General features: G+C 42.1%; 1 protein-coding gene across 1 annotated transcript in view; it reads left to right on the top strand.

Annotated features, from left to right (window-relative positions):
- The first annotated feature begins 10,444 nt into the window (after window positions 1-10,444).
- Window positions 10,445-15,017, top strand: part of cfap53 (cilia and flagella associated protein 53) — a 7,802-nt gene continuing 3,229 nt past the window's right edge. The window contains 6 exon segments of the mRNA XM_062435132.1: window positions 10,445-10,471; window positions 12,222-12,439; window positions 12,885-13,058; window positions 14,458-14,599; window positions 14,601-14,744; window positions 14,746-14,763. Coding sequence (XP_062291116.1) covers window positions 10,445-10,471; window positions 12,222-12,439; window positions 12,885-13,058; window positions 14,458-14,599; window positions 14,601-14,744; window positions 14,746-14,763 — 723 coding nt within the window.

Below are 15,017 nucleotides of genomic sequence, written 5' to 3' on the forward strand. Positions count from 1 at the left end.
TGTGTTCTGTCTCCTTATTGAACAATGATCATTGTTTCATCTTCCACCCAGCAGTAGTGTTACTGGCAGCGCTCCAATCATTAGTCACTTTGATTTATTATTATCTCTCATTCTTTATTTTCACTAAATAAACAGAAAGTGGCACATGGCCTTTATTGACATAGATTAGTGATCATTTCATTTAAAACCTTCATCACAAAGTATTGTTTATGTTCTTGTTCATGTTTCTTTCACACATTTCACTTCCTCATGGGTATTACCCCAACATTTGTGTTTGTGCTTATTCACTGTGATTATTATGAAACCTCATTAAGAAGATTAACCACTGTGATTATTCTAAAAGTCATTTCTTCATTTGTTTAACAGACAACATTTTCCCACAGGACTAAAAAGCTTACTTCACTTTTTCATTCCTATACTTATGGTTAGATTTTGCATGATGCTAAATAAAAATCCCTTTTGACAAACGTATTCGTGGGTTTGGTGTTCTCTGTGTACAGGGTTGATCCATTAGGGGGTTTAAAATTGTGGCCATAACATTTTTGGAGGCTCATCAAACGGTTGTCTGCGTGTGTATTTTGGTGATGTAATAAAGTCTAAAGTAGTTCTAACTGTACATATTACGTTGCCTCCTGCAGCACTTAGTGTGTGAACAGGAAGCCCTGGACAACACTTACACTGCTGCATGTTATTTTGGGGGTGGCGTAACATTTCAGTTTTGGGATATTACAACACTTTGTAATATCCCAGTTTGCAGCGTTGTGTGGTGAGATAAGTTGTGAGTGGTGTTGTCGTTTAACCCTCCTGTTGTTCTCGAGTCAAGGAAGGAAGGGAGGGAGGGAGGAAAGGAAGGAAGGAAGGACGGAGGAAGGAAGGGAGGAAGAAGGAAGGAAAGGAGGGAGGGAGGGAGGGAGGGAGGAAGGAAGAAGGAAGGATGGAAGGAAGGAAGGAAGGAAAGGAGGGAGAAAGGAAGGAAGGAGGGAGGGAGGAAGGGAGGAAGGAAGGAAAGAAGGACAGAGGAAAGAAGGAAGGGAAGAGGAAAGAAATAGAGAAGGAGGGAGGGAGGAAGGAAGGACAGAAGGAAGGGAGGAAAGAGTGAGGAAGGAAAGAAAGAGAGAAGGAGGAAGGGATGAAGGTGGGGGGAGGAAGGACAGATGGAAGGAAGGAAGGAAGGAAGGAAAGAAGGTACAATCAAAACAGACGGGGTCAATTTGACCCAGGAGGACAACACGAAGGTTAATTTAGAGAACTTTGTCAGTTTGTGGGCGGATGTACGAGCGGTGATTAAGGATCAGCGTGTAGGAGAGAATAAATCCAGGGTGTGTCCTTTAACAGCTGATTACAGACAAACGATTCATGTGGTTTATAAAATCATGAGTCATGGCTTCAGAGGGAGTTAGAGGTACTAGTACTTTACTGTAGTACAGTTAGAGGTACTAGTACTTTACTGTAGTACAGTTTGAGGTACTAGTACTTTACTGTAGTACAGTTAGAGGTACTAGTACTTTACTGTAGTACAGTCTGAGGTACTTGTACTTTACTGCAGTACAGTTAGAGGTACTTGTACTTTACTGTAGTACAGTTAGAGGTACTAGTACTTTACTGTAGTACAGTTTGAGGTACTAGTACTTTACTGTAGTACAGTTAGAGGTACTAGTACTTTACTGTAGTACAGTCTGAGGTACTTGTACTTTACTGCAGTACAGTTAGAGGTACTAGTACTTTACTGTAGTACTGTTAGAGGTACTAGTACTTTAATGTAGTACAGTCTGAGGTACTTGTACTTTACTGTAGTACAGTTAGAGGTACTAGTACTTTACTGTAGTACAGTTAGAGGTACTAGTACTTTACTGTAGTACAGTTAGAGGTACTTGTACTTTACTGTAGTACAGTTTGAGGTACTTGTACTTTACTGTAGTACAGTTAGAGGTACTAGTACTTTACTGTAGTACAGTTAGAGGTACTAGTACTTTACTGTAGTACAGTTAGAGGTACTTGTACTTTACTGTAGTACAGTTTGAGGTACTTGTACTTTACTGTAGTACAGTTAGAGGTACTAGTACTTTACTGTAGTACAGTTTGAGGTACTAGTACTTTACTGTAGTACAGTTAGAGGTACTTATACTTTACTGTAGTACAGTTAGAGGTACAAATGGAGGAAATCTAGAAACAGACAGGTTTACATCAGACGTCACCAGTGATACATTAAACTGAACTAAAACAAGAAGCTGAGAGTTTGTTGTCCATCAGCAGGCCATTATAAGCTCTGGTCTCTGTGTGTAGTCTGTTGGCACCCCCTGCTGGTAGAAGGCTAATACATCAGCTACATAGTTATGCTTTCATGTTCAAATCCTGCAAATCACTGAAGCTACTGTTCACTGCACTTGTTGTCTGTCCATTTATTGATGTTAATAATTATTGATAAGCATGAAACATCACATTTGTCATGATTAAAACTACTGAAGCCTGCAGCCCGGTTTACAACCAGCTTCCCAAAATAATCTCAACCCACAATTCTGTTTCAAACTGCAAAGACTAGTCGATGGACTGATAGAAAATGTAAAAACTATTTTGATAATTAGTCAAGAGCATTTAGCATTGTTCGGTTTTTCTGATGTTTTATTCAATAAATAATCAATAAACAGTGAAAAGCATCAGCACATGAATCTATATTTATATTCATCATTAGTTGCAGTTCTAATAATGTTGCAGTAACATAAAGAGAAATGTAAAGTCACTAAAATGTTCAGTGTTTCATTTGTGTGATACTAAAATATCTGAAGATGTAGTAAACGTCACACCAAGTTAACAAGGAGCCGTGTTTATGAATGTTATCTAATTATTTAATCTATTAAAATAATAAACATCTGGTTCAGAGAATGACAGGAGAGTGAGAGGTCAGTTTGATATACAACTGCAAACTGTAATTAAGTGTCATTGAGTGTCATTAAGTGTCACTAAGTGTAATTCATTGTTAAACAAAGATTGTTTGCCAACAAACTGAAGATGATTTATTTAGTGTGAAATTATTTAGATTTTTAGGATCAAAGTCAGAGGATTCACACAGCTTTCATTCACAAACACACACACAGTTAAACTCTATAGAATATATAACACTTCAACCATGCAGCACATTTATTTATTAAAAGTGGAAAATAATATTAATGTATAATATTTTATGGCGGTCTTTTGACGCAAACATTTTGTCCCTAATGAACCATGTGTAACGTTGTAAGATGAGGCAGAAGGTGAACTGTTACTGCTGTAACATTTTGGGGAAATTAGAAGAATGACTTTTCTTAATAAAGAGACATTTCAGCTCTGTTCAGCACCATATTAATATCACATTATGGGGAAGGATTGCCACAATCAAAGAACATTCATTGGCCTTCATGATCTCACCCAGTCTCTCCATCACTATAACTTTAAATATCTCTCCATGCCATTGACTCACAGTAGGAGGACTCAGCTTGATCCACTGTAACAAAATACATCTTGTTTCCCAAAGCAGAAGTTTTACCTTCATATGTGGAAAGTCCTCATTCAGAATATTACACAAAACAAAACCAGCTTCCACTGTTACGGTATTAAAGTTCTCCTGCTACAGTATTTGGAAGGAGAGGACACTGCCAGACAGTGAAAGTAAGACTCCACATCCTTTTTACACTTAACATAGTGGAGAAGTCTTAGAGTCAACACTGAGGAACTAGGGTGTACGCTGTAACCTGTGAACGGTTCTATACTGACTTTCAGTGAGTCAGTAACACAAGTTTTCCCTATTGACCCTACAGCATCAGACCACTTCCCCTCCTCAAACCCAGATCCCTCTCCCATAGGTTTATGATCCTGTCGATATCACATTAACTGATTGTAAAGTTCCATAAGACAGACAAATGAAACTCTACAGCTCTGCTGCTGTAACAGGTAAGAGTCAATGGCAGTAGCTTTTGGTTTGTTTAATAGGAAAAGTGTGTTTGATTTATACTTACATTAAATCAATCAGTATAAAAATGACCACCAAGGACAGGCACTTGACATCCTCTACATCTATACAGTATGATTTTCAACAAGGGGTTCTACTTCACTTGCAGTACATTGATCATGCTGAAGGCAAATTACATTTTAATACCCATAGAGTTTAACAATCCACAACCACCTTCCTTACTCCAAAGACAGCCATCTTGCAGTCTTTTCTCAGTCTAAGTAAAAAGGTCAATGTTTCCATCTCATGGATCTGTTACCATTTTGAGCCAATGGTTGACTGTAGGTGGGTCTGTAACCATTTGCTGTTTGTGTTTGATTAAGGAAAGACTGGATTTCAAATTTTGCCTCAAGTTGTTTGATGTCTTGGGCGCGCAGGTGGTCGAGTGGTTAAGAGCGCATGCCATGTACGCAGCGGACCCCGGTTCGAGTCCCGGCCGGCGGACCTTTCTGCATGTCACACCCCCCTCTCTCTCCTGTAATTTCCTGTCTCTCTACTTTCAAATAAAGGCGTCAATGCCAGAGAAAATCTTTAAAAAAAAAAAAAAAAAAAAAAAAAAAAGTTGTTTGATGTCTTGATCCCTTCTTCACACCAACTCTGAGAAATGGATTTGCCCAAACCTGGAGAGAAGGGACCATTTAGACATGGGTGTAGGATTGTGTTAGAACTCAGACCTGTTAGAGGGAGCGTCTGCATTAGGTAGAGCAAACTTGGGAGTATGTTCATTTTAAAAACCAGGCCAATATGACCAGCCCATGATAAGTCATGCCATCTATTGAAGTCACAGCTGAAGCATAATTTAACTTAGTTATTCAGATGAGAAGCTTTAACTTTTGACCATTTCACACAAACAGACCAGATGTCATGTGATGAAGATTTTATTTCAAACAAGAGTGAGGGGGGGGGGGGGGGGGGAGTAGATGGATCGCTTTTCTAAGTCGTGGCGGTGAAGGCGGTGCTGGTCGTAGCCGGGCTCGTGGTGGTGGTGAAGGCGGCGCTGGTCGTAGCCGGGCTCGTGGTGGTGGTGAAGGCGGCGCTGGTCGTAGCCGGGCTCGTGGTGGTGGTGAAGGCGGCGCTGGTCGTAGCCGGGCTCGTGGTGGTGGTGAAGGCGGCGCTGGTCGTAGCCGGGCTCGTGGTGGTGGTCGGGGCGGCGCTGGTCGTAGCCGGGCTCGTGGTCGTAGCTGGGCTCGTGGTCGTGGTGGGGGCGGCGCTGGTCGTAGCCGGGCTCGTGGTGGTGGTGGTCGGGGCGGCGCTCGTCATGGCGATTGTCGTCATGGTGGTGGGGGCGGTGGTAGTCGGGGTGGTACTGACAGTAGTCGTTGGGGTGGTACTGACAGTAGTCGTGGGGGTGGTACTGACAGTAGTCGTGGGGGTGGTCAGGGTGGCAGTCGTCATGGCGATTGTTGTCATGGTGGTGGGGGCGGTAGTCGTTGGGGTGGTACCGACAGTAGTCGTCGGGGTGGTACTGCTAGTAGTCGTCGTTGGGGTGGTACCGACAGTAGTCGTCGGGGTGGTACTGCTAGTCGTCGTCGGGGTGGTACTGCTAGTAGTCGTTGTCGGGGTGGTACTGCTAGTAGTCGTGGGGGTTGTACTGCTAGTAGTCGTCGTCGGGGTGGTACTGCTAGTAGTCGTCGTCGGGGTGGTACTGCTAGTAGTCGTCGTCGGGGTGGTACTGCTAGTAGTCGTCGTCGGGGTGGTAGTGACAGTAGTCGTCGGGGTGGTACTGCTAGTAGTCGTCGGGGTGGTAGTGACAGTAGTCGTCGGGGTGGTACTGGATGTTGTGGGAAGAGCCGTTTGGTCCCCAGTGAACGGCCCATCTGGTATCTCATCAAATCCCCACAGTTCAAAGATCTCTGAATCAGGGTAAGTTGCCTGAATAGTTACAGGTGCCGTTACTGTTGGGCCTTCAGATGGACCCGCTGTTGTCGTCTCCGTCTCATCGTCCAACAGGTTCTCTGCGCTTACATCTTCAGTCGGCTTCTCCAACTCCCACTGCTGCAACAGCTCCAACCGGTAGTCAGACTCTGAATATGCTCTTGGGTGATGAGCCACACTTTGTGTTTCTGCTCTGAAACAAGCTGCCAGCATTGTTGACATTTCCCCATCCGAGTTGCAGTAAACCATTTCCAAGATGGAATCCTGCAAAAGATTCATTTATTAGCTCTAATTCAACATTTTGACACTGGATCATGTTTTAGGACCTTACTCACCGTATTCACTGGTGTTGAGATCTGCACCATTACTGCGCCTGAGGAAGACATTGTGAGCGCTGTCCCAACGACACCATCCTTACCCAGAGCTTTTACCCTCCTCAGTGTTGCCCCCAGAGGCAGTTTCACAGTGACATCTGTTGTCCTGCACTTCACCAGCGGTGGCGCCGGTTGGAGCGATGCTGCAGGACCCTTACAGGCAGCTGCTCCGGTCACATTCGCCTGCAGCAGATGGTCAAAGTAACGCACCTTCAACTGATGAGACCGTGCCTGTTTGAAATCTGGAGGGAGATGAGAAAAACAAATTAAACTGAATCCATCCCCTCAAATATATATTATGATATTATTTACCCATGATGCCGTGTGGCAGCCGGTATAGGGGAGCTCCAGCTGCAGCCACGGCCCGACGGTACGAGCAGAACCACGACAGCCGTCCGGCAACGCCAACAACTTCTTCCCATCTGTGAAGAGACGAAATGATCAGAACACAGCTGGGAGAAAGTGATGTTATGTTTTTACAGCTCTGCATTAAAATCAGAAACATCCATTTTAACGCCTGCAGCCTTTAGACATTAAATATAAAACATGTCATCTGAACAGAAGCTAAGGACTGGTGCTCACTTCAAAGCTTTAACCTGAGGATGCTTTATGGCTTCAATCATATACTAGTTTCATCCCAGTCCAGCTTTACAGAGAAAGGTTTGGAAGTTAGGCTGCTGGTTTTATTAGGCTTAGGTAACAAAGTACATCAGTATAAATTTAAATGATAGACCCAAACACACCAAATCATGTGAATGAAATGGCCAAAAAAAAGTGACTCAATACATCACAGTACAAAATGTTACCTAATCCTTACATAGTGTTCAGGGTCAAATTTGACCCATTTCGCATTTAACAGCATTTATTTTAGTTGGACTTCCCCAGTGTGACCCACAGTATAGAGATATGGAAATAAAATGCATATTTCATAATTGTGCAGCTTACACATTTTTACATATGCAAGTTTAAAAATGTCAAATATCATCATATTGTATAAAATGTTCTGGACTAAAACTGAACATCTTTTCTGTAAGATTCAACATTAATGACTGATTGGGGGGTTTTATGAATATGACGACTGTTGTAGACTAATGAGTCAGAATATTAGCAGTACGTGAGGTTAAATTTACTTTCTAAGTAGAATTTTGCCCAGTTCGGGTCAAAATGGCACCAACACGTCAGGTTAATAAGACGAGCTCTCACTAAAACTGCTCATGGAACAATGAGCAGATGAGTCAAATTAAACCAATAAAACTGACGTGCAAGTTTAAAGATAAATCATTGTTTGGATATGAACATGAAGTGTTAGTGACTGAGCTGCAGCAGGTGGACGAATCAAACTCACCCAGCAGACGCAGGTCAGAGTGTCGGATGAGGGAGAAGCGAACAGAGAGCGAACTGTTGCTGCAGAGAAAATGTGGCCGGCTGAAATCTTCATCTCCACAGTCACCATCGTCATCATCACGCCCTGAAACACAGACAGGTCAGCCTGAAGTTACAATCTAACCAACATGAGGTTAGTTTTATGAGCAGCTTCTTCACTCAGGAAACATTTACTGTAGTTAGATACTAGTTTATACTTCTACTCCAGATCAGTTTGTGTTAGAGATTAAATTGTTCAATATTCAAAGTGTTCCAGTAAACGCTGCTTAAGTTACAGAAATCATTTATTTGGAAAGTGCCAAACCACTACAAGTCATTTCAAGGCCTTTACACAGAGCAGGTCTAAACTGCTTTTAATATGTGATGAATACTTTGGGACTTTTAGTCAGTACATTTAAAATTACAGCTGCAACCAATGATCATTTCCCTTATTGGTTAATACTTTATTTTTATCAGTTTGAGAATTAAAGTCTGAAACCAAAAGATTCTCAGTCAACTAAATAATCCTCCAGTGTGTAAAAGTAATGTTGAGGTTCATGAAGGAAACAGTGAAGTCAAAGCTCCAGCATCGGTCTGATAATAAACCTCATCTATACTACTAGTGATGCTGCAGATGTTGATAGCTGATCATTTATTTAAGGGGGACACATTCTGTTAATGACACCTGGAATATTTAAAAGTTAAAATCAATTGAAGAAAAAAGTTAGTTTTAAGCTTTGAAAACATGAAGTGTGAGAGAAGTGAGTCCGTTTTAATTAACTCCATGGTGTCTGTTTATTACTTTTTTATTTTAGGGTTAACAGGATGAGAAAGTGAATGAGTCGTTTCTAAGGTTCAGTAATGAGTTCAACGTGTCTCAGGTGTGTTCTCACCTTTTAAGAACTTCCACACCGGCACCGGAAAGAAGCTTCCGCCGCTCCTGGTCTCCACCTGCGGCTCAGAGTCCGAGAACAGCGCCTCCAGGTCGGCCACACGTCCGTCCGCGTCCCGGTGGATTCCCCCCGTGTTGAGCCGGGCTAGAGTCACCAAACTGAGCCAAACCCAGGCCATCATCATCCGTCCGGGAGCTGCAAACATGGTCCGACCTGTTTCTCTCGTCTCTGCCTGCGGGGAACGACCGAAGAGCGGCTGGAGGCTGATGGATCTGATGCTGCTGCGGAGCCTTAAATCACACCTGGAGACCCAAGCTGCCCGCTGATTGGACCATTACAACCGGAAGTTCAATCAGCCGCACGTGTGAGTATGATCGATGATTGCACGAAACTTGATTGTCTGCACGTGCGCGTTCATGGATCAGATCAGCTGGCGCGTGCACAGAAGTTCTTTCTCCAAAATATAAAAACTCTTAATTAGATTGGTCATGTGACTGATTGATTGATGGATTGATTGATTGATTGATTGATTGATTGATTGATTGATTGATTGATTGATTGATTGATTGATTGATTGATTGATACTTGTAGCAGCTGCTCTTTATGTGAGCCGACTACACACTGCTTTTTGGTTTCATCTTTAACAATGTGTTATATATATATATATATATATATATATATATATATATATATATATATATATATATATATATATATATATATATATATATATATATATATATATATATATATATATATATATATATATATTCTGTTGTTGTTTAATGGCCTTCAGATAACCACAACTTCAGGAAGTCATAACTGGCTGATTATTCATATGGAAAAGTATGATGTACCATCTGTCTTTACTGGGACATTATTAAATATTGTTGACTGAACTCCTGGACGTCTGACAGAAGATCTAACAGAAGACTAAAGCTTTTATATTCCAGTATTCAATCAGATATATTTCACAAAAGCTTTTACCTGTTTGTGAAGATTTCACTATTTTTATATACGCACACACTTTACACCATTGCAGGAATAAACTCTGTCTTTCTTCCTGGTGTGATGTAGGAAGGAGAAACAGCTCAGCACCTGATACTCTTATTGATATAAACATTACAACAACTATCCAACGCTAACGTCTACCTGTAGTAGTAGTACCGTATCCTTCCTGTCATGACCTCACAAAACAAGGGGTCATGGGAGTCCTCTGCCATTCAAATGTTTTTGACCTGAATCCTATTTCCTGGATTTTGTATCACCACAGTCCCTGAATGTATGTAATAAGAAATAATTAAATATATAATATAATGATATAGCCTGCCAGTATAGTAGCACCTACCTAGACTGGTTAAATCTGGATGATCTCAGAGAGGACAAAGTCTCTTTAAAACACAGTTACAGAATTGTGAAAGCGTTATTCTATTTGTGAAAATGCAATAAAGGCAGATTTCAGTGTTTGTGTCACATGTAGACTACTTTATATCTTTATAGAGAAGTTAAAACATAATAACACATTAATCTGGATCCTCAGTGACGCCCCTGATTATCACAGTTCTCTTCACATGTTACAGGTCAACAACATACTCTCATCTTGTATTCATATAATATCACACTAATAGAGGATGAGAAGGGCCTGTACAGCTGCTTCCTGCTTCCTGTTCTGCTGGTTATTGAACAGGAAGTAAACAGACTGATCATTGTAGTAAATGATGCTGTGACGTAGTAACGTTACCTGATCCCACGCGAGTCTCTATACTGTCAATGTCCTGCTCTGGTTTATGAATAAAGTTTAAAAAAAACCCCAAAAAAAACCAGAAACCAAACCGCCGGAAGTGACGCTGTTTCCACGGTAACGTCCCGGTGTTTACCGTCACCATGGTAACCGGGTCTCCGCGCTGTTTACAGGCTTTGATGATTTTCAGTTTTTTGATGATAAAATAAAAGTGAAGATGCTGCTGAGACAGAGAGGAACCACGGTGAGATTACATTACATCATCATCATCATCATCATCATCATCATTAACTGGTCATTTATTTAACTAAGTTACTAATAATACTTTTAATAATTACGTTTACTCACTAACTTTAACTATTTATGTCTCTGTTACTGTTACTGTAATACTGCATACTACATCACTATAATACTGCAGTACTTTTACTGTAATACTGCATACTACATCACTATAATACTGCAGTACTTTTACTGTAATACTGCATACTACATCATCATAATACTGCAGTACTTTTACTGTAATACTGCATACTACATCACTATAATACTGCAGTACTTTTACTGTAATACTGCATACTACATCACTCATAATACTGCAGTACTTTTACTGTAATACTGCATACTACATCACTATAATACTGCAGTACTTTACTGTAATACTGCATACTACATCACTCATAATACTGCAGTACTTTTACTGTAATACTGCATACTACATCACTATAATACTGCAGTACTTTTACTGTAATACTGCATACTACATCACTAAATACCTGCAGTACTTTTACTGTAATACTGCAGTACACCAGTGGTTAGTCCAGTGGTTCCCAACCTAGGGGTGGGGCCCCTCCAAAGGGTCAGCAGATAAATGTGAGGGGTGGTGAGATGATTAAAGGGAAAGAAGAACAAACTAAGTTCTGATACATAAATGTGTTTTCAGTTGTTGGACTTTTTCTCTAATCTTTGATTTTTGCTGAAATATTGGATCATTTGAACATTTATTGAAATGAAAGCATGTGAGAAGTTTAGAGGAGCTGTTAACAACTCATAGACATCTGAGATGTGAGCCGACTACACACTGCTGTCTGGTTCCATCTTTAACTATGTGTTGTATTTATAAAGCTTGTTATATTATATATATATATATATATATATATATATATATATATATTATATATATATATATATATATATATATATATATATATATATATATTATATATATTATCCATTGTGTCAAATCTGCATCTGAAAAGTAACTAAAGCTGTTAAATAAATGTAGTGGAGTAGAAAGTACTAGTACCTCTAACTGTACTACAGTAAAGTACTAGTACCTCTAACTGTACTACAGTAAAGTATAAGTACCTCTAACTGTACTACAGTAAAGTACTAGTACCTCTAACTGTACTACAGTAAAGTACAAGTACCTCTAACTGTACTACAGTAAAGTACTAGTACCTCTAACTGTACTACAGTAAAGTATAAGTACCTCTAACTGTACTACAGTAAAGTACTAGTACCTCTAACTGTACTACAGTAAAGTATAAGTACCTCTAACTGTACTACAGTAAAGTATAAGTACCTCTAACTGTACTACAGTAAAGTATAAGTACCTCTAACTGTACTACAGTAAAGTATAAGTACCTCTAACTGTACTACAGTAAAGTACTAGTACCTCTAACTGTACTACAGTAAAGTATAAGTACCTCTAACTGTACTACAGTAAAGTACTAGTACCTCTAACTGTACTACAGTAAAGTACAAGTACCTCTAACTGTACTACAGTAAAGTACTAGTACCTCAAACTGTACTACAGTAAAGTACTAGTACCTCTAACTGTACTACAGTAAAGTACTAGTACCTCTAACTGTACTACAGTAAAGTACAAGTACCTCTAACTGTACTACAGTAAGTACTAGTACCTCTAACTGTACTACAGTAAAGTACTAGTACCTCTAACTGTACTACAGTAAAGTATAACTGTATATAAACAGAGAGCAAAGCTCCAGGCGGATCATCACATCCTGGACAGACAGAGACAGGACGCAGAGCGGGACAAAGTGGTCCAGTTCTGCAGGAAGCAGCAGACCTGTGACATCAAGAACTCGTGGCTGCAGAGTTCAGAGCGTCTCTTCCTGAGAGGAACCGTGGACAGACACATCAGAGCCGCCGTCAGCCAACATGAGCTCAGCCTGGAGGACAGGAGGGACAGGTGTGTGTGGACACCAGTCACTGGTCCTCTAATACCAAACAGTCCAGTACACAGTTAGACAGGTTAACAGTGTAGAGGAGCTGGGGACAGACGCAGGGGGACGCTTCACTTTTACAACATGTTATTCTAAAGTCATGGAAATAGAGTTATCTGCAGCCATCTGATGTCCTCACGCTGTGATGTCACCTGTGATGTCACCTGTGATGTCCTCACCTGTGATGTCCTCACCTGTGATGTCACCTGTGATGTCACCTGTGATGTCCTCACCTGTGATGTCCTCACCTGTGATGTCACCTGTGATGTCACCTGTGATGTCACCTGTGATGTCACCTGTGATGTCCTCACCTGTGATGTCACCTGTGATGTCACCTGTGATGTCACCTGTGATGTCACCTGTGATGTCCTCACCTGTGATGTCACCTGTGATGTCCCCCCCTGTCCTCAGGCTTCGTGGTGTCCTGGAGACAGAGGAGCAGCAGCTGCTGCAGGAGATGGAGGAGAAGAAGGAGACATCAGTGGAGAGACAAGCCAAGATGAGACAACGAGCCAGAGCTCTGAGAGACAGACGAGAGACTGAAAGACAACAGCTGGTGTCAGAGAAGCTGGATCAGCTGTTCAGGTAGATGACTCTGTCCTCTTAGACTCTGTCCTCTTAGACTCTGTCCTCTTAGACTCTGTCCTCTTAGACTCTGTCCTCATAGACTCTGTCCTCTTAGACTCTGTCCTCTTAGACTCTGTCCTGATGGACTCTTAGACTCTGTCCTCTTAGACTCTTTCCTCTTAGACTCTGTCCTCTTAGACTCTGTCCTCTTAGACTCTGTCCTCTTAGACTCTGTCCTCATAGACTCTGTCCTCTTAGACTCTGTCCTCTTAGACTCTGTCCTGATGGACTCTTAGACTCTGTCCTCTTAGACTCTGTCCTCTTAGACTCTGTCCTCTTAGACTCTGTCCTCTTAGACTCTGTCCTCATAGACTCTGTCCTCTTAGACTCTGTCCTCTTAGACTCTGTCCTCTTAGACTCTGTCCTCTTAGACTCTGTCCTGATGGACTCTTAGACTCTGTCCTCTTAGACTCTTTCCTCATAGACTCTGTCCTCTTAGACTCTGTCCTCTTAGACTCTGTCCTCTTAGACTCTTAGACTCTGTCCTCTTAGACTCTGTCCTCTTAGACTCTGTCCTCTTAGACCCTGTCCTCTTAGACTCTGTCCTCTTAGACCCTGTCCTCTTAGACTCTTAGACTCTGTCCTCTTAGACCCTGTCCTCTTAGACTCTGTCCTCTTAGACTCTGTCCTCTTAGACTCTGTCCTCTTAGACTCTGTCCTCATAGACCCTGTCCTCTTAGACTCTGTCCTCTTAGACCCTGTCCTCTTAGACTCTGTCCTCTTAGACTCTGTCCTCTTAGACTCTTAGACTCTGTCCTCATAGACTCTGTCCTCTTAGACCCTGTCCTCTTAGACTCTGTCCTCTTAGACTCTGTCCTCTTAGACTCTGTCCTCTTAGACTCTGTCCTGATGGACTCTTAGACTCTGTCCTCTTAGACTCTTTCCTCATAGACTCTGTCCTCTTAGACTCTGTCCTCTTAGACTCTGTCCTCTTAGACTCTTAGACTCTGTCCTCTTAGACTCTGTCCTCTTAGACTCTGTCCTCTTAGACCCTGTCCTCTTAGACTCTGTCCTCTTAGACCCTGTCCTCTTAGACTCTTAGACTCTGTCCTCTTAGACCCTGTCCTCTTAGACTCTGTCCTCTTAGACTCTGTCCTCTTAGACTCTGTCCTCTTAGACTCTGTCCTCATAGACCCTGTCCTCTTAGACTCTGTCCTCTTAGACCCTGTCCTCTTAGACTCTGTCCTCTTAGACTCTGTCCTCTTAGACTCTTAGACTCTGTCCTCATAGACTCTGTCCTCTTAGACCCTGTCCTCTTAGACCCTGTCCTCATAGACTCTGTCCTCTTAGACTCTTAGACCCTGTCCTCTTAGACCCTGTCCTCTTAGACCCTGTCCTCATAGACCCTGTCTTTCAGGGAGCAGTGTGAGGAGGTGCGCAGTGTGCAGAGCAGGCAGAAGGAGCAGCAGGTGTGTGAGGAGCGGGCGGTGCAGCTGAGGAGCAGAGAGGAGCAGCAGCAGCAGCAGCAGCAGGAGGAGCAGCTGTTCCATGAGCTGTGGAGAGGCCGACAGAAGAGCCAAGGAGGAGCGAGAGAGACAGAAAGGACAGAGACGACAGCAGAGAGACGCGGAGCAGCTGGACGCTCTGAACGCTCAGACACAGGCGGCCGAGAGACAGAGACAGGAGGACAAACAGCTGAGAGAGGGAGGAGGCGCAGCTGCTGGTCTGCTCCTTTATACTTCACCCTTACCCTATCACTCATTCATACATCACTCATTCATACATCACTCATTCATACATCACTCATTCATACATCACTCATTCATACATCACTCATTCATATATCACTCCTTGTGATCTCCCTCTCTCTCTCTGTCTCTCTCTCTCTCTCTCTCTCTCTCTCTCTCTGTCTCTCTCTCTCTCTGTCTCACCCTCTCTCTCTCTCTCTGTCTCTCTCTCTGTCTCTCTCTCTCTCTT

The sequence above is a fragment of the Scomber scombrus genome, chromosome 15 (genome assembly GCF_963691925.1).
Source record: "Scomber scombrus chromosome 15, fScoSco1.1, whole genome shotgun sequence".
NCBI lineage: Eukaryota > Metazoa > Chordata > Actinopteri > Scombriformes > Scombridae > Scomber > Scomber scombrus.